At 37.6% G+C, this 23,984-nt stretch overlaps 1 protein-coding gene across 4 annotated transcripts in view; it reads right to left on the bottom strand.

The window, feature by feature from the left end:
• Window positions 1–23,984, bottom strand: part of cadm2a (cell adhesion molecule 2a) — a 679,060-nt gene that overhangs the window by 65,476 nt on the left and 589,600 nt on the right. For 3 of the 4 annotated variants that reach the window (XM_065290674.1, XM_065290677.2, XM_065290676.2), the window contains one exon: window positions 15,015–15,164. In XM_065290674.1, coding sequence (XP_065146746.1) covers window positions 15,015–15,164 — 150 coding nt within the window. Of the gene's footprint in view, window positions 1–15,014; window positions 15,165–15,658; window positions 15,777–23,984 lie in introns of those variants that run through there. The other variant, XM_065290675.2, reaches the window with a different exon arrangement.

Genomic DNA, 23,984 nt, shown 5'->3' with positions numbered 1-23,984 from the left:
GAAGAATTGATCACACTTGGGAAAAACACAGGGTTATTATCAATTCTGTTTGATTTATAATTAGTTTGTATTTTTTATTTTTTTAAATTTAGTATACATTAAATGTTAAACATTTTTATTTCAAACTAATGTATGATGACATCACAAATATAACCACAGTCAGGAGGTGGACTTCCCTTTGGTTATCTTGTCATACTGACAGCTGGTTGCCAGTAACTTACTGTAGATTTAAATGCATGTTATTTACTGGCACACTGTCTTTACAGAAAAAAACGTTAAAATACCAGCCTCATGCAAAGCATTCTGGGAACCAGAAATCCTCATCAACTTTTTTTGTTTTTTTTTCTTCAGATTTTGGTTCCCAGAATGCTTTTGAAAAAGACTTAGAATGTTTAATATTCCTTTAACTTTGAACAAAACTTTGTCAGTAAATAACAAATTTAAATCTAGAGTAAGTTACTGGCAAAGATCTGCATAACTACAGGAATTTATTTACAGTGCAACTTTACAGTATATCTGAACTAAGCTATACTCATGTTATCACACAACATCATCTGCCACCTAAAAACACACGCACACACATTCTCTGAAAACATTATAAATTCCATCACCTGCCAACAGTCCCTATTTCACAAACTATAACATTCGGATGTCACGAAAGTGCGTATCTCATTTTCTCTCTCCCTCTGCTGGGATAATGGAAAAGACCGGAAAACTTTTCATTATCTTCCTCTGTGTATCGGACTCAGCACTCAACACAAACACACAAGTCTTCTTCGTAACATTGCTATTTGACATTCAGGTAATACACAAGAAAAAGATTCTGTTTGGAGACAATATGCTTGAAAAGATGTGCCAGCATCTCATTTTTTCGTTTTGGTTCAGCATTTGAACTCAGTATTTGCAAGTGTGTTAATCCCAAAGGACTGAAGCTGTGCCAGTAGGGACTAACCCTTCTGGGACTTGGTATTCATAATCCAAAATTGAATCTTTTTCTAACTTTACATGTCCTCGTATAGTTCTAAACCTGAAAAACTTTTTTCATCTGAGCAGCGCAAAAAGGGTTTTTTGCATAATTGGACTACAGCAGTGGCAGCAAAGATTATGCGTGGCTTCATGTTACTTTAAAAACGACAACCAGGTCAATTCATCCCTAAATGAAGATAACTTTGTTTTAATTAAACAAAAAACTGCTGTGATAGGCCAAAGGCGGAAGTGTGGTAAATTTTTTACGTGACAGAGGGTCCACATACAGTTTTGAAACATGTCTACATTGTTTGCGGAGGTCCCGCATGTGCGTACAGAAGAATGTAGTATGTAGCCCAGGAGATGCATGGGACTTTGTCGCAATGCGCATGCATTGAACGTCTGCATACACGTACGAGTCAAATAAACTAGGCTGTGCATACAGGTAAAAAACAGACTATACTCCGGGCTTAATACTCACGTGAAGAGCTCTAGCTCATTTGATCCTACCATAGTAAAACTAACTTGCAAAAATTCCCATAGCTGTTTATTCAGGCAGTTATGGGCCAGGATGATTCATAAGCAGTCACATTAAACTAATACAATGCAAGCTGGGTTATTATCTGATACATTTCAAGGTATGCTGAACACAGAGATGCCTGTGTTTCCTCCGGGTAAAGTGAGGAGAGGGAGGGAAAGATGGTTCCACTTTTGTTTATAGTCTAATGCCATACAGCTACTTTTGTTTGACATGGTTACTGTTAATTTATGGGAACAAATGCAAATGCTTTTATATATACACTCACCTAAAGGATTATTAGGAACACCTGTTCAATTTCTCATTAATGCAATTATCTAATCAACCAATCACATGGCAGTTGTTTTAATGCATTTAGGGGTGTGGTCCTGGTCAAGACAATCTTCTGAACTCTAAACTGAATGTCAGAATGGGAAAGAAAGGCAATTTAAGCAATTTTGAGCGTGGTATGATTGTTGGTGCCAGATGGGCCGGTCTGAGTATTTCACCCTCTGCTCAGTTACTAGAATGTTCAAGCACAACCATTTCTAGGGTTTACAAAGAATGGTGTGAAAAGGGAAAATCATCCAGTATGCGGCAGTTCTGTGGGCGAAAATGCCTTGTTGATGCTAGAGGTCAGAGGAGAATGGGCCGACTGATTCAAGCTGATAGAAGAGCAACTACTTTGACTGAAATAACCACTCGTTACAACTGAGGTATGCAGCAAAGCATTTGTGAAGCCACAACACGCACAACCTTGAGCCGGATGGGTTACAACAGCAGAAGACCCCACCGGGTACCACTCATCTCCACTACAAATAGGAAAAAGAGGCTACAATTTGCACAAGCTCACCAAAATTGGACAGTTGAAGACTGGAAAAATGTTGCCTGGTCTGATGAGCCTCAATTTCTGTTGAGACATTCAGATGGTAGAGAATTTGGCGTAAACAGAATGAGAACATGGATCCATCATGCCTTGTTACTACTGCACAGGCTGCTGGTGGTCATGTAATGGTGTGGGGGATGTTTTCTTGACACACTTTAGACCTCTTAGTGCCAATTGGGCATCGTTTAAATGCCACGGCCTACCTCAGCATTATTTCTGACCATGTCCATCCCTTTATGACCACCATGTACCCATCCTCTGATGGCTACTTCCAGCAGGATAATGCTCCATGTCACAAAGCTGAACATGACAAGACGAGTTAAATGTACTAAAATGACCCCCACAGTCACCAGATCTCAACCCAATAGAGCATCTTTGGGATGTGGTGGAACGGGAACTTGGTGTCCTGGATGTGCATCCCACAAATCAATATGGGCCAACATTTCTAAAGAATGCTTTCAGCACCTTGTTGAATTAATGCCATGTAGAATTAAGGCAGTTCTGAAGGCAAAAGGGGTCAAACACAGTATTAATATGGTGTTTCTAATAATCCTTTAGGTGAGTGTATATATGGAACACAATAGTGTAAAATGTAACACTGAAAAATAAAAATGTATCATTGTGGAGAACAGTATAAAATATATAATGCATGTGACCCCAATTAATAGGTTTTAACTTTAAAGGCTACTACAGGGAAAATTATTAATTTCCGCTGTTCACTATTATGACAACGAAGCTTGTTTCTGAGGGAGTAAATAAACTCCACACAGGCAAAGAACTGAACACAATGCAATGCAATGATTGCGGACTGAAGCAATAAAAACCCATTTCACAACATGTAAATGGTTTTGTCTGAGGACGAGCCGATGTTAAGAGGCATTTTCTGCAAGCTTCAGCTCTTTGCTAAGCAGAACTGCTTGCCATATTCTGTCATCTTTAGGTGTTAAATTAGATGTGGAAATGGACTAATTATGAATTGTAAGTAGCAACATCAGTCTCGGCACATGGTGACACGGTCATAAATGACTTGCATCTCAGCAAAAATAGTTTCTCCCTCTTACTGTATGTAATTCCTTCTTAACATAACATAGAACCTCTGGTTAACCTTCTCAATGTACAGTAGCCATGCCCCCCAAAATCCCTTAAAGCAGTGCAAGGGGTCTGTTCCTTTGGGCAGTTCCTAAGATGTGTGCTCAGGGATCTCTCAGGAGTATGAATCAGCCCTGCTGCTATTTTCACCATTCATGACCGAGATAAGAACTACCACTATAACACAGCCGAAAAAACTCTTCAAAAATCTAATAGAACAGGAAGGCAATCATAATGCACTGGCATGACAGCTCAACAGAGCGATTCAGAGAAATACGGAGAGGGAAAGAAAAATGTTTTGACAAGAGCCTGACGAAATGAGCCATTCAACTGATTGGAATTGTTTTAAATCATGACCGAAAGTCTCCATTCCCACATGTCAAAGTAAAGGCACTTATCTTTTAGGTTTTGAGGTATCTCTCCAGCACAGACTTTCATACCAAAGATTGGTCACGACTGACAGTCTTTTCTTGTATTTGTACATACATTTACACTTTGGGCATCACGATGTGTACTTTTAAGAGGAAATACTTGCATTGTATTGTATATTTTCTTAAACAGCACCAATGATCCAACTGACGATTTTACATTTCCTTTGGTGTGTAAGTGTGTATTAGTACGTTAACGATATGCAAAGGTACAAATTTCAAAGTAAACGATGTTGCAAGTTATCGTTTCTAACGTAAATCTCTTTTCTGGGACTACAACAAACAACAAACACACGGATTGTAGGCAACAGTTTACTTCCTGCGTCTGTTGACGTGGACACGACGGTCATTATCATAATTCCACCTGCTTCTGAAATACAGCTGAAATTTACTACTGACTAAACCATGATTTAAACACAAGTTTGTGCAGTGCAGAGTAGCACTTTTTTTGTTGTTGTTTATATTTGTCTTTTATATGATCACAAATGCAGACATGGTTTTAATGTGTTAGTAATCCTTAAGGGCTCGTTATAGTTGTGCGTAGGTCCTAAGGCCTAGCCGCGATGGTGTAGGTTACGCATCGGTTCTCATTTACAGTATACTTTTGAGTCGTCGTCCGCGTCGATGTGCAAACACACATGCAGACCGCTGGTAGGCAGTATCCACGCGTGTTACCACAGTAGCAGTGCGACAGTCAATGAAGAAGCAGCTTGGCAAGTTTAACTCACAAGCGAAGAAGAAACAGCAACTTGTTGGGTATGTTTTGAGAAGACCAGCAGTGATGGAAGTAAATAAACAGCGACTTTTGTTGCAGTTTGAGTTGAATCACTCCTCAACTTGGTCCATTCTTTGTTCTCACCATCGCAAACGGAAATACCTATGACGCACTTTTTTTACCTGACGAGAGGGTTTCTAGTGGACCAATCACAGCACTTGCGGTCTGCGTAGAACTGACGCGCTGTTAAAATTTGGCGAGGTGCACGTTAGGCTACGCAGAGAATACGGATAACCTACGATGTAGACCTTACGCACTATATCTTAGACTTAACCTTACCAATTTGTTACGTTCTGTTCAAGCCGCGCTGAAAAAGTTGATCGATCAACTTGCTCATCTGCATTTTCTGGATCAGATTCGTATTGATAAGGTAGTAAAGAGGTTATTAACTCCTGTCAACATTCAACCCTGTATAAAGAAATTATGTACCTATAGCCACGTAAAATCTTTTCCGTGACACGGTCACGTTTTTCCGCATTTCTCCGTGACAGTATCACATATTTTTGTTTACGTGTTATTGTCATGTGTTGGTTGCTCAACTGTTTTGTCCTATTTTCAAACCATTGTCGCTTCGGTTTAGGGTTAGATTTAGTATTTGCATTAGGATATCACTTTAAGTATTGGTTTACACTATTTGTTTCAAATTTTTTTTATATTTTTTGATTTTTAATCCATTGTCGCCTGGCGTTATTGTTAGTGATGGGTTTGTGTAAAGATGGCATTTTATGTAAATCTAATGCTAAATGGTAGGGCTGGGCGGTATGACGGTATATTCTGTTACCGCGGAATAAAATGTCAGACGTAACAGATTTTTCTATTCCGTCTATTCCGCGGAATGCAAATAAGTGGGCGTGGCTAACTCTGCCCTCCAGCATGTTAGACTGACTGTGACCGAGAAACATGTTAAATAGTTCACTTATAAAAAATGAACGAGTTATTTGTGTCTTTTTTATAATAAGTGCCAGTGAATCCACCGCGGGTCACGCAACGAGACTCTTGTCTTGCTCGCTCTCGCACTCTCTCTCTCTCGCGCGCGCTCTCTCCCTCTCCTCACGCAGCAGCCGGCCGGTCATGGTAAGGGGCGTCACATTTCCGGCTGACGTCAGAGGTATTGATAAGCTGGCCAATCAAAGGACACTGCGCTTTTCAGAACGATGAGCTGTATTATGCCAAATGCACAAAATAACGTTGTTTTTAGCAATGTAATAGGTGCTCTTTAAAGAGACATTATCCTTCTCTCGTGTTGCATATTTTGTAAATAATAAAGAATAATGATTCTTGTATGCACAAATCTATATGCACTACCATTCAAAAGTTTTAAAACACTTGGCTGAAATGTTTTATACAGTAGCCTCCAAACACTTCTCCTCTCCATCCCCACATCCCTCCTCTACTTTATAACTGACAACACCAATGAGGAGCACTGAATAGTGATGACTTAATAAGCAGGCGGCAGCAAATGTGAATGTTGTCTGAATGTGTGTGTGCGTGTGTGTTTTGGGAGAGTATTTTTTAACATGGATGCATGCTAGTTTAGGCTCTTGCTCCTGAAGAACAGGTTGTGACAGCTTGGCATAGACTGGAAGAAAATAATGAATTCCAAGTATTTCTCTTACTTTCTCACAGTGATAGTGTGAGATGACGGGTCACTTCGCTAATAGGCTACCCGTGACTCAGGCCTGTGTAACAAGGCGTTCCTTACAATCATTTTCAGGCTTTCATTAGACTTCACGACGGGAAAGAAAGCAGAAGTAAGGTCTTTATGTTCCTAACTTTAACACAGTTGCACTTTTGGGTCACGTTGTGTACTAACAAATTGAAATGTTCATTAAGTGAGGAGCTGTGCTGATAAAGTCTTAAAGAGACAGTACACTCATAGAAAGCTTTTGTGCATATTGGTACCACCGAAGACATTTTTGTACCTAAATGGTACATATTAGGATCCCAGTGAAAGCTTTTGTACCTTCTGACAGTGTATTCACTATTTATGTTGAATATTTATTGGGAAACACTGTCCTAGGTGGAGAAATAATGGCCATCGGTTGAAACCCAAAGGTTAGGTTTGTCTATCTATTTTCTTACCCATGGGATGAAACAACCCAGTGTATTTTTAAACCCAAACAGACTAGGATAAAACTGTTTTTTTATTTCTGTTGTCACCAGACTCCACCAGTTCATTTCAGCACAAACTAGGGAGCCACTTTTCTTCCATTGATCTGCATGTCCAACTGTGAAGAATAACCCAGACAAAGCGCCAGCCAATCACGTCACTCCTTCACCAGCAGGCCAAACACGATGGACACCGGATTGGTCAGGGGAGGAGAGTAATTATAGTGAAACGTTCTATAAGTCACCATATAATTTTCGGCACTTTTATATAGCAGCTGCCGATGGAAGCAGCGTGGCAGATAAGGTCTGTTTAAATAAACGCAAGGACGCATACTTGCACTTGGTTAATGGCTATTCTGCGCATTATTTCTGTGTAATATGCCATAACACTTATACCAAATGAGCTAATTTGTTGGTCTGGTGGGCACACAAATCCCGTTACGAGCGGTCAGGCTGCGCAGGCTAAAGGTGAGGAGGAATTGTGGGTATCGACGTGCTTTCAGCCCCGCAGAAATATTGAGCAGCGGGAAACTGCCGGGACTCTTGAGAGAACTATAAAGATAGCTGCACTCCATGTGAGCAGTTAAATGTTGAATTAAACAGTCAATTTCAGGGTGAATAAGGCAGCGTAAAAATCTAAGAGAGGGAGAAGAGAGAAAGAGGTTGGGTGTTCGCATTGACACGAGTCCGGCTGAAAAATAAATGAGGTCTCGGCTCATAATAAAGCCATATTTGTAATAAACAGATGCTGTAGAGCCATAAAATTGTCTTTTTAAATGGAGAGGGATTTGCCTGATGCTGCACCATTACACACAGTATTCCCGCCTGATAGGGCCAGGTAGGGCCAGATAGACAGATGAAGAGACACACTTCATCACACTTTCACGCTCTCTCTGTTTGTGGGAACTATGAAGGTATTTTGAAAAGCACATTTTATTCATAGGGCTGAAAGACGGATAGGAAAGAACAGAATAATATCATAAAATATTTACAATTCGACAACTTAAAGGGACTGCAAGTAGGATTTTAAGTGTTTTATTAATCAAAATCAATGTCTTTATTCATAAATATGTCCTCATCGGTGTCAAATGACTTTTCTTTGTAAGCTTAGAATTTCTTCTCTGTACTTACATTGAACGGGTAAGTAAAGAGAAGTTATAGTGATAAATTATAATAGCAGAGAGGGACAAAAAGCACTAGCCTACCAACGCGTCTCCACAACGAGTTTTCATTCAAACACGTGAACCAGCTGAAACGGACAAGGACATCAATGAGTACATAACGGCTACCGTAGTTGCAACAAGCATTTGGAAAAGCGAGGCGCTAGAGAGCACTGTTCGTTTGAATGCAAAATAAAATTTCACCACTAGATGGGGTAAATCCTACTTACTGTCCCTTTAAAGACAACCAGATGAATTCACCTGATAAGAAAAAGTGTGAAAAGATATGACGACTTGTTTTCAGAGGATGAACTTTTATGTTATTGCATTTTGTTCATATTGCATTTGTTTTTTGTACCTATACTAACAAAAAAGTTAAAACTCCAGCTAAAATCTCCTGATAGTATCTAGTTTTACATGATTTATAGCTGGTCCAAGCTGGTTCATGTAGTTGATCAGGGTTGTGTCCACATTGTTAAACTCCTGCGAGATTCCCAAAGCTAGGGGTTTTGGATATACATAAAAACTCATTTACTGAGGCTCCATATTAACACGGTGAATACTGCTTATAATTTTACAAGACACAACAGTAAACCAGCAGGACTACAAACATCAACTTAAAAGATCAAAACTAAATTAGATAAAAAATACACCTTGACCTATTTAACAAGCTTAACAACCAAACCAGCAATATGTCCTTGCTCCCTTTCGAGGGAACTCGCCCCAGGCGCGAGTGTGTCTAAATGTATATATTAAAGTCAACCATTGGTGGGGTGACGTGGGAGCCAGGAAGTATAAAAAGGCGACCTGAAAACGCCCTCTCTAGATGAAATATTGCTGAAGACGGCGTAACAGGGACGGAGGAAGTATGGCAAGGGTGACGCAGCGTCTCGTTCCCTTCTCAGGGAACAAGGATTAAATACGTAACCTAAGAAATTTTTCCACGTACTGCACCATATAGCATAAACAATATGCATGTGCGTATAAAAATACACAAAGACAGAGTAGGAGTAGCATAAATAAAAATAGTGTATGGCGAATAATGCAACACCTGTAAAAGCGAGAAATTTCCCTCTTCATTTTCTTTATGTCATGTCTGTGTGCAGCTAAAATCAGTGGGATGAAAAGAGGAGGAGGAGGAGTTGAGGGCCCACGGTCCACAATCACACATTCTTTACTTTAGTAATTACATCTTTTCTCAAGGGCACCGTGTCCTCCAACAGCACTTCGAGTCTGAGAGAAGTGTATGGCGGCATATAACCTCACGCATGCAGAACAACGCACCATTGAGGTTCTTCAGCGATTAGCCTAAGTGGCATTTGTCGAGAACGAACATCTGCACCTGTGCATGCGCTCAACGGGACTTGAAAAAAAATAGCAGCTGTGAATATTTCCCACAAACCCCCTTTGGCCAAGCACAAAATGTCTGCAATCTCCCTTTCTCCCTTCCCTCATTTTCACTTTCCTCAAGGCTGCAAAACTATCCAAAAACTTGTAAAAAGCAGCACAGTAGAGCACACATACTTCACACGCGCGTCGTTGGATGAAATAAGGGAGGGACAGAATGGTTAGGCAACGGACCAAGTTTCAAAAAGGGCCATAGGCTGGCATGCTTATCAGACGGGCTTCAACATGAGCACTGAACAATAAAACAATAGAATAAAGGCAATCGTTTGAACAGGCAATCGTTTGAAAAGTTATTTTGTTTTGACTTAAAATCTTTTTTACTGTAGTGAGTGTCTATTTATTTTAAGACATCTATGCAAATTGCCTTTACACAATTTTAGATGCGCTTCATCTCAAGCCTTTTATAAAAACTGTACAATAAGAACAAAGTGCTGACGTCATAAATACATAAACTATTGAAAACACTCGATGCACAATATAATTAAAATGCCAAACAGACCTAGTACCCGAAACACGACGGCAATCAACAAATTTGAATAAAACACATTCATGTGGATTTTAAGAAAACTAGTTAAAAACGTGACAACTTAGCAAAAGGTCACTCTAACCACATTATTTACTCCCGCCCCATTACAAAGTTTATCAGGAAAACAGATTGTTTAAAGCAGTGGTTTTCAAACTGGGAGGCAGGGCCCCCAGTGGGGCCGCAAGATGGTGCCAGGGGGGCCCCCCTTTTATGACATTTTATAAAATACATTCATTTATCATGAATTCTGTGTAATTAAACCTAAAAAAATAAGGCTACTAACCAAAAGCACTACTTTTTTGTATAATTAAATGTTTTTTTTTTTTATTAAAATGTTGAGTTTTAGAAGGAATGCACCGTACACAAGGGGGGGCGCACGCTGAAAAAGTTTGGGAACCACTGGTTTAAAGGCCCCATCAAATCAAGAAACGTAAACATTAAAAACTTCCCCCAATGATTTAACGCCCATTCTACACATCAGTTTCTCATCAGATGCACTCTGAGGTAAACTTAACACTATTGGCTAATAAAAAAGTGGGAGGAGCCATAGAATAACTTCCTGTTTCAGTGGAAATTACGTCAGTGCATCAAGTTGCGCATTTCAGGGCACTTTAGTTGAGTTTTTACAGTGGTGATAAGAGCCAACACTAAAGCACAACAGACCGGCGGCTTAAGAGTAACATCTACATTTGCGAGAAAGCCTGTGATTGATGTTTTCTCTCGAGGCTGCGATCAGATAGACTGACAGCTCGAAAGCACAAACTCCTCAAGCAGTTCTTGGCACAAACTGCAGGCTGCAAACACACTTCCATCAGCTGGACTGAACCGGGCTTTAAATCAAATCACACCACATCAGGCAGACAAATTTCACAGCTTCCTGTTATCGCTTCATTGGCTTTGCTCTCGACGAGTCTCATTACGCTGCTTACTAAATGTGAAAGTTCCCGTTCGCATCTAAAGCTCATGGTGTTAATAATTAGCCCTCTCGCTGCCATAGGACCGTACTGTCCCAACACTTTCTAAAGCTCGACCGGTTCGGTCTCCGCACACCTGCTGTTCTCGTAAAAGCACAGGACGCGTACATTGCGACAGCTCAAACGAAGTGTAAAGTACACGAGTAATAAGTGAGAATTTTTTTTTATATACAAAGTTATGATAGGCCACAGCCAAGAACATTTTATAGTACTGAGACTTTCACAAAAGACATATAGTTTTAATATTTAGACCACTTTATTAATTTGTATTAAGGTGTGAAGAGACTTCAACCAATATTGCAAAAATGTACAGTACTGTGCAAAAGTCTTAGGCCACCATGCTACCTTTAGATTTGTTGTTTTTGCAATTGTATAGTGATCATATATAATTACTTCTCAGTTTCTTTATTAAAATACAACCAGAAAATACAGGAAATGTGTATGTATTATTAAAAACAGTATTAAAGTATAAGCTGAAGTGTCAAGTATTTAGGGTAAACTCCCCTTCCACTTGAGCAATAGCAGGCAGCTGCAGGATCTCTTAAACTTAAATGAAATTAAATCCTAATTTCTTGTTCCTATCAAATGACTTCAGGACTTCAGTCTCCTCAAAAAAGCTCAAAATGTGTTTCATGCCAAGACAGGTAACACTAATTACTGACCGATGCCTGAAGAAGACATTTTGTTCTGAAAATTGTTTTGTTTTTAATTTTGTGTACATAGTTCCTGTATTTTCCCTGTAGTTTGTATCTTAAATGAAAATCTGACTTTTTCCATGTTTAAGTGCTATAATTGGGTCCCCAGTGCTTCTATCAACCTAGAATTTTTTTTTTTTAAATCAACCCAGTAACTTAGTTTTGGTAAACAATTCTCTGCAAGCACGTAAAAAATTAGGTAATTGAAATTTGGCTCTCCTTATGATGTGATAAAGAGATCTTATTATCATAATACCGCCCACTAATCTAAACACAGCACTGCCATTTAGTGCGGAGAGAAAGAGAAAGAAAATAATTCACAGCATAATTGAGTTTCAATTGCAACAAACCACCATCATTGTGATCAGTGTTTGCATTTCATCAGCTCATTTGCATTGTAAAGGACACACCCAAAACGCCACATTTTGCTCGCACCTACAAAGTGTCAATTTTAACATGTTATAATAATTTACCTATTTAGTATTTTGAGCTAAAACTTCCTATACACACTCTGGGGACACCAAAGATTTATTTGACATTTAAAAAAAATTATTGTGACATGTCCCCTTTAAAGGTATTGCGGAGGATCATCAAGACTATTGGTCCTCCTAGTTGTCAATCAGGAGTGTTGCGCAATTGCATTTTTTTTTTAAAAGTGGAGAAGGCGGTTCTTTTCTAAAATTCAAGAAAATCCTCCGCTATACCTTTAAGTAAATGAGTGAAAAATAAATATGGATGGACATTAAAAGACTTTTGCACAGTAAAGTCTAAGACTTTTGCACAGTACTGTATATTTCACTGAAAATCACTAAAAAACCTCAAACAAGTCCTGCACCTGAATTTAAAGTTAACATTTTCAGATCATAGGTTTAAAGAAATAGGAGGTATAGTAAAACAATTATAGATTATGGTGTGTCCTCAAAGAATTACAAAGGCCAAGTTTGTTAAAAAAAACTTTTTACTGTCACTTATATTTTATAATAATGTACTTTTAATCGAGTTATATTAACCTTCTCAGTACTTTTTACAGGCCTACATTCAAACAATAATAAGAGTTCCTCCCACTGAACTCACTGAAGAAGGTAATTGTGAAAAAGCTGTGTTAGCTCAGCATGAGAGTACATCTGCACAAATTATCTACAGGTTGATGGAGAAAGCAAAGAGGTGAGAGCCGATGGGCTGATGTGATGAGTTAAATTACACGGCCGTGAAATATGCTGTTATCATCAAGAAATATTCACACGTTTAATAATAACTGCAGCAGAAAAAAACATGACCGTCAGAGGAACCTGTGTTTCATTTCCATCCTCAAACCTGATTTAATACACCAGCATTGATGCTATAATGATAAAAGAAATATCAGACACCTACAGTATTAATGGTAGATGCTGCAATGCAGAAACATTACATGCATGCATAGTTTGTCTAAAGTTATTGTAGATCCAATTTTTTTATGTTGTCTTGATGCCAGATTATTTAAGCATATAATCTTAAAAAATGCCCTACTGTTGGGTTAAATTAACCCAGTAAATGCCTACAGTATATTGGACCCAACAATGAGGTAAAAATCCCATGATTTTGGGTTGAAACATTCCATCATAGGTTAAATTAGGCTGGGAATGTCCCTTTTTGACCTAAAGCGGGGTTGAAAGTAGTCATTTTTGCAGCAATCAATGGGGCAGTTTCCAAAAGCTTTAAACCTAAAGAGATCATATAAGTACCTCAGAGGTACATTTTGCAACCAAATGTATATACATTTTATCTGTACCTAATGCAGTGGCTTGGAAACTCATGACATATACATCTCAAACTTCTCAAAACAAAACTGGGGTCCCCCTGGCACCATCTCACGCCCCCCAGTTTGAGAACCACTGACCTAATGGTACATATTAGGAGCTTATTAAAGGGTACTGTCCCAGTGGGCTACATATTTTGACCATTTAACAGTTTATATAACTACAGTAAATATAGTTTATCCTTGTTAATTTCAAAACAAGGATATGGCTGTGGGTATACAAATGTATCTGTTGCATTGTATCCATATCTCACTATCACTCATGGATATTATATATGGGTATTTTTGTTTACTGCTTGGTGGGAGAAGACCTGGCAACATAATACAGCTCTCTGCATTGAAACCAGTGCCGCCCTTGAACACGGTGATATCACACAAACACATAAAAAGCCACTGCAGGGCTCCAGACTAACTTTTTTCACTAGGAGCACAGTGGCCCCCAACTGAAAATTTTAGGGGAGCAACCAAAAAATTTAGGGGCACACACCGTAAATCAACATGCTAACCAAATAATCACATTTCTACAAATTTCCACTGTATTACTAACAAAAACTTTGATGATAGATGCAGAAAGTACAATGTCACTGTGTCAAATTCAGTGTCACATCACAAAATAGGGTCAAATTTACTGCCCACACATTTGCGACTGGATGTAAAATTCAGTGGCACACTTTTAAATTTTGGTGGCAAAATGCCACCATTTGGTGGCAGTCTGGAGCCCTGCACTGAAGTGTCAGATCCTACAGTATGTATTTATGCAATACACTTTTAGATTTGCATGTGCTTGTATATCACACTATCAGGATATTTCTTTGACCCAAAGGACATTTATTTTCTCAATAAAAACCCGGGGAATTCGCTGACAGCCTCACAATATCATTATAAAATCCAGTGTTTGTATTGAATATGTCCAGAGATTATTTCCATGCAAAAACCCTGTGCGACATAATAAACAGGGCATTGGGAAGTGCGTGATAAAGCTTCTGCTCTGTATCGATCTGATCTGGGAACAGTAGATATCTTTGATGCCGCAGCGAAGAGTCTTTAAATGGCTCTCCATCCGTACCTCATTTATCAAACGTAATCTGTTAGTATTCTGCAACATTAATCAAACCTCCGTCGTATGAGCGTGAGTGTGTGAGAGAGTCTGAGAGAGCGAGTGAGATTGTCTAGCTGTTGATTTCACATCAGCTCTTGATTAAGGGTGTTTATGGGTGAAAGTGTGTCTTATAAAGCACGCTCGGATCGATATTGACTCTCTACGGGAATTTATAGCATACCAGTCGCACAACAGGTGAACACAATGCCATTTACAACATCAAGGCCAGCCTGGGAGAAAATCTAGACAACGTACAATGAAATGCAGTTGTATATACAAATGTGTGAATTTATAGCTGATACTAGTGTAGATCTTACTCACTGCCTTAAGTCTTTCAACCCACATATACAGCAGTAGTAAAAGCAATGAATACTATCCTTTAAAGGCATCCTATATTTGAGATACATATTTTAACATCTAGTAACTGTTCATTATTATAATTTGTTTATGAACAGCACAAATATCCTTAAAAATAATGACATTTACATTTATTATCCTTTTAAAAATATAAATTTAGCCAAGCATCTCACCCAAAAGCACACCAGAAAAGATATAGAGCCGTGTGAGTGTTGTGCCTCACAAACTTACCTTTCTTATCTCCAAAAAAGAGCGTCTGCTGTGCCGGGTTTGACCACTGGAGGGAGGTGTTGTCATTATGATCCACTCGGCAGGTCAAGTTGACTGTCCCACCTTCTGTCACGGTCATGTTCTGGACGATAGGGAACTGGCCTGGGGCTCCTGAAAGAGACAGACAGAATATGTTTGAGAGACACAGCAACATATGGAGCTGAATTCAACCTTTAACATCAGACCTCAACATTGAGCTCTTCGAAGTGTTTTGCTGATATGGTTCATGAAAGATCTCCGAAAAAACAAATAACGGGGATGGGTACATAAGGCGAGGAAGTTACTCGCATCCCTTAAACACTAAATCAAAAGCGAGACACGAGAAAGGCTGCAGATAAATTTGTTGAATTGAACTGATTTCAGATCTAAATATGTCTAGATTTTGGATAGAAACCAGATGATATTAAGCTAATTATATGGCAGGTGTATTGACTTGTGTGGGGGTGTTAAAGAAATTCAGCACGTATGGTTAAAACAAAAACAGAATAAAAGATGCTTTCTATGTTTTCTGAAGGAAATTTAATGGCTGCAAGTAAATGGCACCATGCTGGGCTGTTTCTATATGTGGATGGTGCTGCTCGCTGGACCAAAACAAAAATCCCTACCCTCAAGTTTCAAGCATAGACGGTAAAAAAAAAAAGGACGACGGCGGTTCACTCTCCTCCGTTTATGAAAAGTGAACCCAGTTTTCCGATACGGTGTGGACATCTTGGGTCTTGAGTCTGCGTAGCGATTTCGGTACCAGTCATGCGCAGTAGTGAGCAGGAAGTAAAGCCGCGAAATCAATATCCCGCCCTCGCTCTCACAGAATGCGCATATCACAGCTGTCAATCATGACGTGACACCACAGTTTTTATAGCATTAAATAACTAACTAAAACATACTTATTTTAAAAACAAACACTTGAATTTATATCAGCGTGATAAAAACTACAGTAAATGACAGAAACCAGCTTCGGAAAAAAGATAATTGAAGTTTAATTAAATTGTTTAGTTGGTCTCAAGTCCCATTGAATATCATTAGGGAGGCGGGGTTTAAGACCTTCACTAGGACCAGCCACTGGGGGGCGATCGAGACGTTTTGGCTTCACTTTCTTAGGGCCTGGTTTCAATTAAAAAGGTGTTATATAGTAAATACAGTGATGACTCAAAAGTGTTATGCAAAACATTTAAAAAAAGAAATACAACAAAATACAAGACAGCAATCAGCTGTACATTTTGCATATGGGCGATGCACAAATATCTTGAATGAATATCTCAGCTATTGACCAATCAGCAGCCATTCATCCAAATTCCTTATTGATGATAACATAATTACTGTTCTATTTATCATTGTAATTGAAAGGAACATCATTGTCTTAAACCAAAGACAATAATCACAAGTCAGTCATGAGCCCTTGCTCGCCAGGATCTGAGCAGAACACTAAATAAAGACTTAGCTCACCGAGGAATAATTCACAAAACTGACATCCATCATGGCACCCCACTGTTAGACAGGCAATAACACATCACCTTGTGAAAGGAAGGGACTTATAGGGGAGCTAATGAAAAACCGTACACACGCATATATACCATACACAAAGACAGCCCGCGGAGGACGTGATAGATGAATAATCTGTATTTATATTAAAACGAAAAAGTGATGACTGTAGAGGTCAACATCAGCGGTGCTGCTGCTGATGCAAGCCAATTGAAAGTCTGGAATTACTAGAATGCCAGAAAATTATGTAACAAGTAAAGGAGAATAAAAAAACTGGGACCTCGCCAAGATTAAATAAAAAGAAGAAATCACAGCCAAACAGAAAAAGAGATTTTACTGTACGTGGGACTACCAAGCAATACAAAAATGTATTACATCAACATATATCAACAATAATGATGACCATTGCTTGATATACACAATGTAAACCCTGTTGAAAACTGGGGCAGTACCCTTTTGAAAAGTACAACTTTACACCTAAAGAGCACATATTAGTACCTCAAAGGTACATACTGGTACCTAATGTATACATATCTGGAACAGTTTGGCTAGATGAGAAATTCAAAAATCTTTTTAAAAAACATTTTTGTTTTAAACCAAAAGCACGCATCAGGTTTATTTTAATGCACATAGTGTATTTGTTAATTTTATGCAATAAAAAATTAAATTTGCACCATTTTTATGAAAGTTAAGACTGAATGGACTTGAAAATGTCAAATGGTGTAACCGCCAATTCTGCCAAAGAATGAGAAATAATAAATATTTTATCCACCTTGATGGCATGTAGCATAATCATAAAAATATAAATAATAATAATTGTAAAATATAATGTTATTAGTTATTTCTAAATGTAAAATTTTATGTGTTTTTGTAATATTTGTCCGGACATATGCTGAAAATTGTGACAAAGAATGAGAAATATTAAATATTGTATCCACCTTGATGGCATGTAAGCATAATCATCAAAATAATAATAATAATAATAACAATAATTTTAAAATAAAATTTTATTAGTTATTTCTAAATGTAAATATGAATGTGTTTTTGTAATATTTGTCCTGACATATGCTGAGAACAGCTCTGTTTTCTAAATAACCTTTGACAAATTATGTAAAAAATTATATTACACTAAACTAGATGATTATATTTTATTCCACACTTTTTATGAATATATTTATATTTTCTTAAAAAAAAAAAATAGTAACATCAGTTGACATAGACAGGTTAAATCACATTTACATTTTTGCCAATTATGGAGAGAGACAATTATCCCCCAAATATTCTTTCAAAATGAAATAAAACCAGAAATTTTTGACTTGGTCCTAAAAAAAAGAATGCATGCAATTAATCTGCAAATTTATTTTGAAATTTTAACCCTTTAACTGGCACACCCCTTTTTGAGTGGGTGGGGGGGTCCCATTCAAAAAAGCCTCACACACGAACCTAAAACCACAAAACTTTACTTACAATTGAATGCAGTCTTTAGTGTGGAGGAAATGTGATTAATTGCACGATTAGGACTCGGTGAAAACAGATTGGATTTACGGTGGCTAATGAGAGGAACAGAGATAAATAAAGTCTCTAGTTTCATGCAATGCTATACAAATTTTGCATCAAATTTTGCAGTGCGTCACAATTAGCCTGATTCAAGGGGCTGTCCTCAGACATAGTTTTATAAGCTTTTATAAGACATCCAGCAGGAGACAGAGAGAGACAGAGACACACAGAGAGAGAGATGCTAAGGGCCTCTCCACAGGCTCCCTGACTGGAGAGCCCATCGGCCAGCTGTGGTGCTTATTTCTTTTCCATGCCTCTGGAAAGCACATTGCAGACACAAACACGCCCGCACACACTTATATCAATTGTACTTTGTCTTTTACTTTGTTAACTGTAAACATAAAAATGCATAGAAGTGCTGAATGATGCCATAGAGCAAACAAATTCCCCTCACATCTTCTGAGCATCAGAGTCTCAGGATCAGAACAAGTGAAGACAGAAGGTCATTCACGACCCAGGTTGAGGGCTCCTGCAGTTAGGTGGAGGGAGATCTAGTGAAATGGATTCACATTACTGAAGGTAGGCAGAATACATTATTTATCTGCTTTCTGAATGACCTGCCAACTCCTTTCTCTAGTTCTCGCACCATCTTCCTTGATCTCTACCATATAATTTTCTTTTTCTCTATGTTTTCAAAAAGTCACGATCCGTTGGGAAATCAGTCAAAACAACATTGGAACATAGGTGCGAATCTGCTTCTATTTTTATGTATGCGGTTGACAACAGAGATGTGTCAACTCATAAACTGTAAATTGGATGACCACTAAATTAGGAGGTTGGTAATGGCCGTGATGAAACATGGATGTATCTCTGTGATGGTCCTTACACCAGAGTTCAACATCTCATGTGCTGTTGTTGTCAAGCAATGGGAAGTCTGAATCGATTAAAAATAAACTCACTGATAGTTTCACAGCCCAAAATTAAATCAGCAAATCACAGCCAATCAAGAAAACTTTTGATGTTTAACATTTGGTTATGTGCGAAGGAATTTTCAGCACATCGTATTTTACGAGGTGGCTAATTTGCATTTATTCTTACAAACACATTTGTACATTTTTGTACCATTTGCTTTCACACCTAACTTTGGGGTTAGGGGTGGGGTTTCATTATAAATTTTTTATAACAATCATTTTTTTTATACGATTCACTTTGTATAAATTAATCAGTGGCGGCTCGTGACTGCTCATCCGAGGGGCGCAAATTCAAAATATTTGTTCAGAGTACAAAATATGTGTTTGTTGCGTCATGTTCATCACGTGTTTTTTCAAAATAAGTGCCTGCTGCACCACATCAAAACCTTTTATGATAAAAGAGACACTCACGTTCACAAAATTCATGCAAGACACTTAACAATAAACTGTGATTATGCATGAGATTATGCGAGTATCTGCGAGCGTCTCTTTTATCATAAACCCTTTAGACACGTCTGCAGCAGGCATTTATTTTGACAAGACATGTGATGCACATAGGATCACTCGACGAGCAGAACACATATTTTGAAATTACGAACCACAAACATGAGGGGCTACATGTATGTTTTGACGAACTTTGCACCGAGCACCCTCGAAAATTAACCAACTTGTAACAAATTCCTGTGAGATTATGCTGGGAATTTGGACCAGTAAAAAAGATTTGTCGGTTCAACTTAAAAAAGTTACCTGCTTGTCTAAAAAAGTGTTTAGCTAATTCAACTTTAATTTACATTTTTAAGTTACACCGCAACACCAACTTTTTTTGGGTGGGGCTAAAAGACAAACAACTGACAAAATGATTCCTACATAAAATTATATGATATTTATAATAATAAATATTTTGTATTTTGTAATAGCCTGGAAAAAAGTAGTAAAACATGCAGCATCTTAAGAGAAATGAATGCTAAGAGAAACTGTAAGATGTGCTTCCACCTATTCTGAAAAGCTTTTCATTTTGCATATTTCCTACCAAGAGCATTGAAAAATAAACAACTGCTGCGAAACACTTGAAACTACACACAATGCCAAACACCACGATCAACAACACTGAAACCTCATTTTAAAAGTTCAATCAACCCAAATATGTTCTAAATAAATATTTAAAAAAATAAAGTTCAAAAAATATTTTTTTTTAAGGAAAAAAGAACAAATGAAAAATTTAATCAACAAAACCACAAAAAGTTTGATTTCAGCTGTGTGCCTACCGCAAAAGTGCAAAACTTTTAAAATAGAAACCCAGAAAGTAATTACAAGGCAACATGAATTTAAAAGGTCAAGCCAGAAAATTAAACAGATATCTAATTTAAAATCATGTAACCTTCCAAATGCTCACCTGGGTGAACTACACCTTATTAAACTATCAAAATTAATGAATAAATTCACTTACTTTTAAGCAAACAAATTTTGTAGAAAGAAAAAGTTGGTCACAAAAAAACATAAATAATAAAAGTTCAGAAACTGTTGAGATTAATCTAGTCTTCCAGCACAGACAATATGATGACATTTACACTGCTGCAGGTCTAAGCGACAGAAGACAGGTGTCATATTATTAGTTATTTCAGTGGAGAAATAATAACATGCACTGTAAAAAATACTTTGCTGCCTTAAATTTTTTTGTTGAATCAACTCGGATTTACAAGTCATTTCAACTTACTATTATTTATCTTGACTAGATGAATGCTTATAACTACAGATGAGTTGTTATAACTTATAAAATTAAGTTGACTTTTCTCAACTATATTTTATAAGTTGTGACAACTCATCTCTGTTGACATGACTTGTAAATCTTTGTTGATTTAACAAAAATTTTTAAGGCAGCCAAGTTTTTTTACAGTGTGCTAACCTTAAGGTTTCATTTAATAATGTGCAATCGTGAGTTTATTTAACACACTGTAAAACTAAACTTTTATTATTACAGTTTAAAGGTGCAGCGTGTAAATTTTGTTGGCATCTAGTGTTGAGGTTGCAAATTGCAACCAACAGCTCAGTTCACGGCTCACCCCTTGCTTTTGAAACGCATAGAGAAGCTATGGTAGCAGACAAAGGACAAACATGTCATCATTGACTACGTTTACATGCTGTAAATATTCGGGTTATGGTCAGGTTAAGGTCGGGTTTCGGGTTTCTGAAACATTCGGAATAACCCGTTTACATGCGTGAGCAGAGAGAGTTACCCCTGTATACATGGAATTGGCAATATCCCGATGTAAACTGTGATTAAAAGGTAAATGCGGTGATTTTGCGTGGCTCACTATTGCGCAATGCGGTTTTACCGCCTTCATTTACTAAAATAAAATTATTATTTAAATCCAGAACAAGCTGCACCGATGTAGAAGCAGGGTAGGCTAAGTTACATGTCTTTCCTTTTATGAGAAAAAGATTAACAAGCTATACTAGCCTTCAGCTAAATATATTTTTGAAAAAAAAAAAAATTGAAGAACGATTTTCTAACAAGAAGGTTTTTTAAGTGCATATTTACAGAGCATCGGTAAATACAGAACACAACAGTGTCTTAAAGAAATTAAAATTAGACAGTATTTATGCACCTGTAAATGTACAAAACGAATGCAATAGCTTACAGAAGGCAATGAATATTTATTTATGGCATTTTCAATAATATATTAGTAGATAAATTAACATCTATAAAGTATGAAAACGAATAAATCATTATTTTGGCTAAATTAAGCTGGATGGATAATTTTTATAACTGTCATCCTTTCAGAACAAGCTTATATGCTATCTATAATAACTTACATTATATCCTGAGTGTTACTTGGCCGAAAATATGTAGAAATACATGCAAGTAAAAAAGTAAAGAACAAAAATGTTTACCTCACGCGGATAGAACGAAAAGCCGTTAATTAAGCGGACTGAGAACGTGCAGAAACAGTCGACTCGGCAGATGATCATCAATGTTTATAATGTTTCACGCAGGTACTGTTGATGATAAACTTTCATATCTAAATGTCAGGTATAAGTATTCAGTCAGTTAATAATAAAGCCACCGGCGTTATTGCAACATCCTTATCCACGGAGCGGACGCTGTATACAATGAAAAAAAGGTTTTTATTTTAAGTGGTTTTAATGCTGGTAAGCAATCAGTTATATGCCGCTTTGTATTTGTGTTGATCAGTTAAATTAAAGTAATTTTAATCTTAGAAACTGCATCAAGATGCAGACGACGCTACAGTTATTCAGTCATCTTTAACTTTTTCACACATTCACTGTATTTAACGAAATATGAATAGCATAGTATTACATTTTGAATTCAAATTCACACAAAAAAAAAAGTTACTCTCATAACTATTGACAATCTATTTGGCCTTTATTATACATGTATGCTTTGAAAAACAAGAATAGCTATATATTAATTTAACGTGAAAAACGCTGTTGTTGCAATTGTTTTCCTCCTCGCTCTAAAAGTGTGGCGCATCTCTCTCACCATGCTTACCTCTATTCCCTGCGGGTTTTTTTGGCGCATACAAGAAGTTCCTCTACTCAAAAGACCAAGATTCCTTGCGAATAGAACATGCGCAGTACACAAATCAATGTTCCTTTTGATGGGAATATCCCGATGCGCGTTTACATGACCAAAATTTCGGGTTAGAAAAGAGGTAACCCAGGGGTAATATTCGGGATTTTAAAAACAGGAATATGAGCATATTCGGGTTTTTGCCGGTGTTTACATGGACGTGCGCGACCGGGTTATTGCTAATATTCCGGATTTGAACGGGTTATTGGCTGCATGTAAACGCAGTCATTGGAGACAATTTAATAAAAAAGTTTGTCCGTTAAAGGGACCATTTAACATGTCCGCCCCAAAAAAAATCAATTCATACTCCACACGCCAAACAGACGGGGGCAGTATACCTCCAGAAAAGTGAGTTGGTCTATTTTAATTTAGCAGCTGCAAATTCAGCAGCATATATCAAGTTTGATTTACATTAGCAACTAAGTTATCATTAGTCACAAAAAAAAAAACATTCGGTCTCATTAAAATTGCAATGTTTTCCGCTACGTTTCGTGCGTCCACTTGGTGTTCATTATAATCGAAGACATTTCAAGCTTCTTAGCTAATGTTACATTTTAGCATCAGCTTGGTAGATAACGGGTGAAAACCGGATCGGATCCGTGGGTAGAGCTAACTATTAAACGCTAACAGCTAAGGATGCGCAATAATTTGCATGCGATAGTCTTGCGCTTCTCGTCAGTGAAGCCGGTTTCTTGATTCGCCATCAGCTGCTTTCAGATGGAGCCACATTTACTGCACGAAGCCGTAGTTCATGTACAAGCAATCGCAATGCCTATTATAAATGAACTTCTAGCAAATACTAACAGCATCTTACTTACCAATCGAAAACAAAAGTTGTCATTTCGGAGTCGAACCTCATTTCTTTCATGTCCATTAGTTGTCTCCAGCGATGAAAAGCAGTGCCAGTATTTTCTCTGGTTCGGTTACTTTATTTATCATATTTTATTTGTGATTCCGAGCGCGTTGTTCCCTGCAGCAAATGTTTGTGGTAGTGGTAAATGTCTCTTGCTTTAGCCATTCTTCCGCTCTCTTCCCTGAACTGAAATACGTCCGAAACCCCTATTGCAAGGCAGGAAGGCATCAAGGCATGTCCGAATCCATGGCTGTCCGAATTGCATTTCTCTGAGCTGCCTTCATGAATCTTAACCTCTTGAAAAGCACCCCCATTCTGGCCCGAAACCATGAAAATACCTACTTTCACTAAAAGGGCTGTTTTTACTAAACCATTTATAGTATAAGCATACTGTGGTATCATTAGATAGAAGACACTTTGAGCTTCGTTTTCCATGTTTCAAAATTATTTTAAGATTAAAAAAAAAAAAGTTAGAGAGGCTGAAGTACATTGTAATAAATTTTTTTTTGCATAACATCTTTTTTAACACTAAAAATCTT

This window comes from Paramisgurnus dabryanus, chromosome 10 (assembly GCF_030506205.2).
Source record: "Paramisgurnus dabryanus chromosome 10, PD_genome_1.1, whole genome shotgun sequence".
NCBI lineage: Eukaryota > Metazoa > Chordata > Actinopteri > Cypriniformes > Cobitidae > Paramisgurnus > Paramisgurnus dabryanus.
Note: the sequence above shows the minus strand (reverse complement) of the source record. Positions and strands in the feature narration are given on the sequence as shown.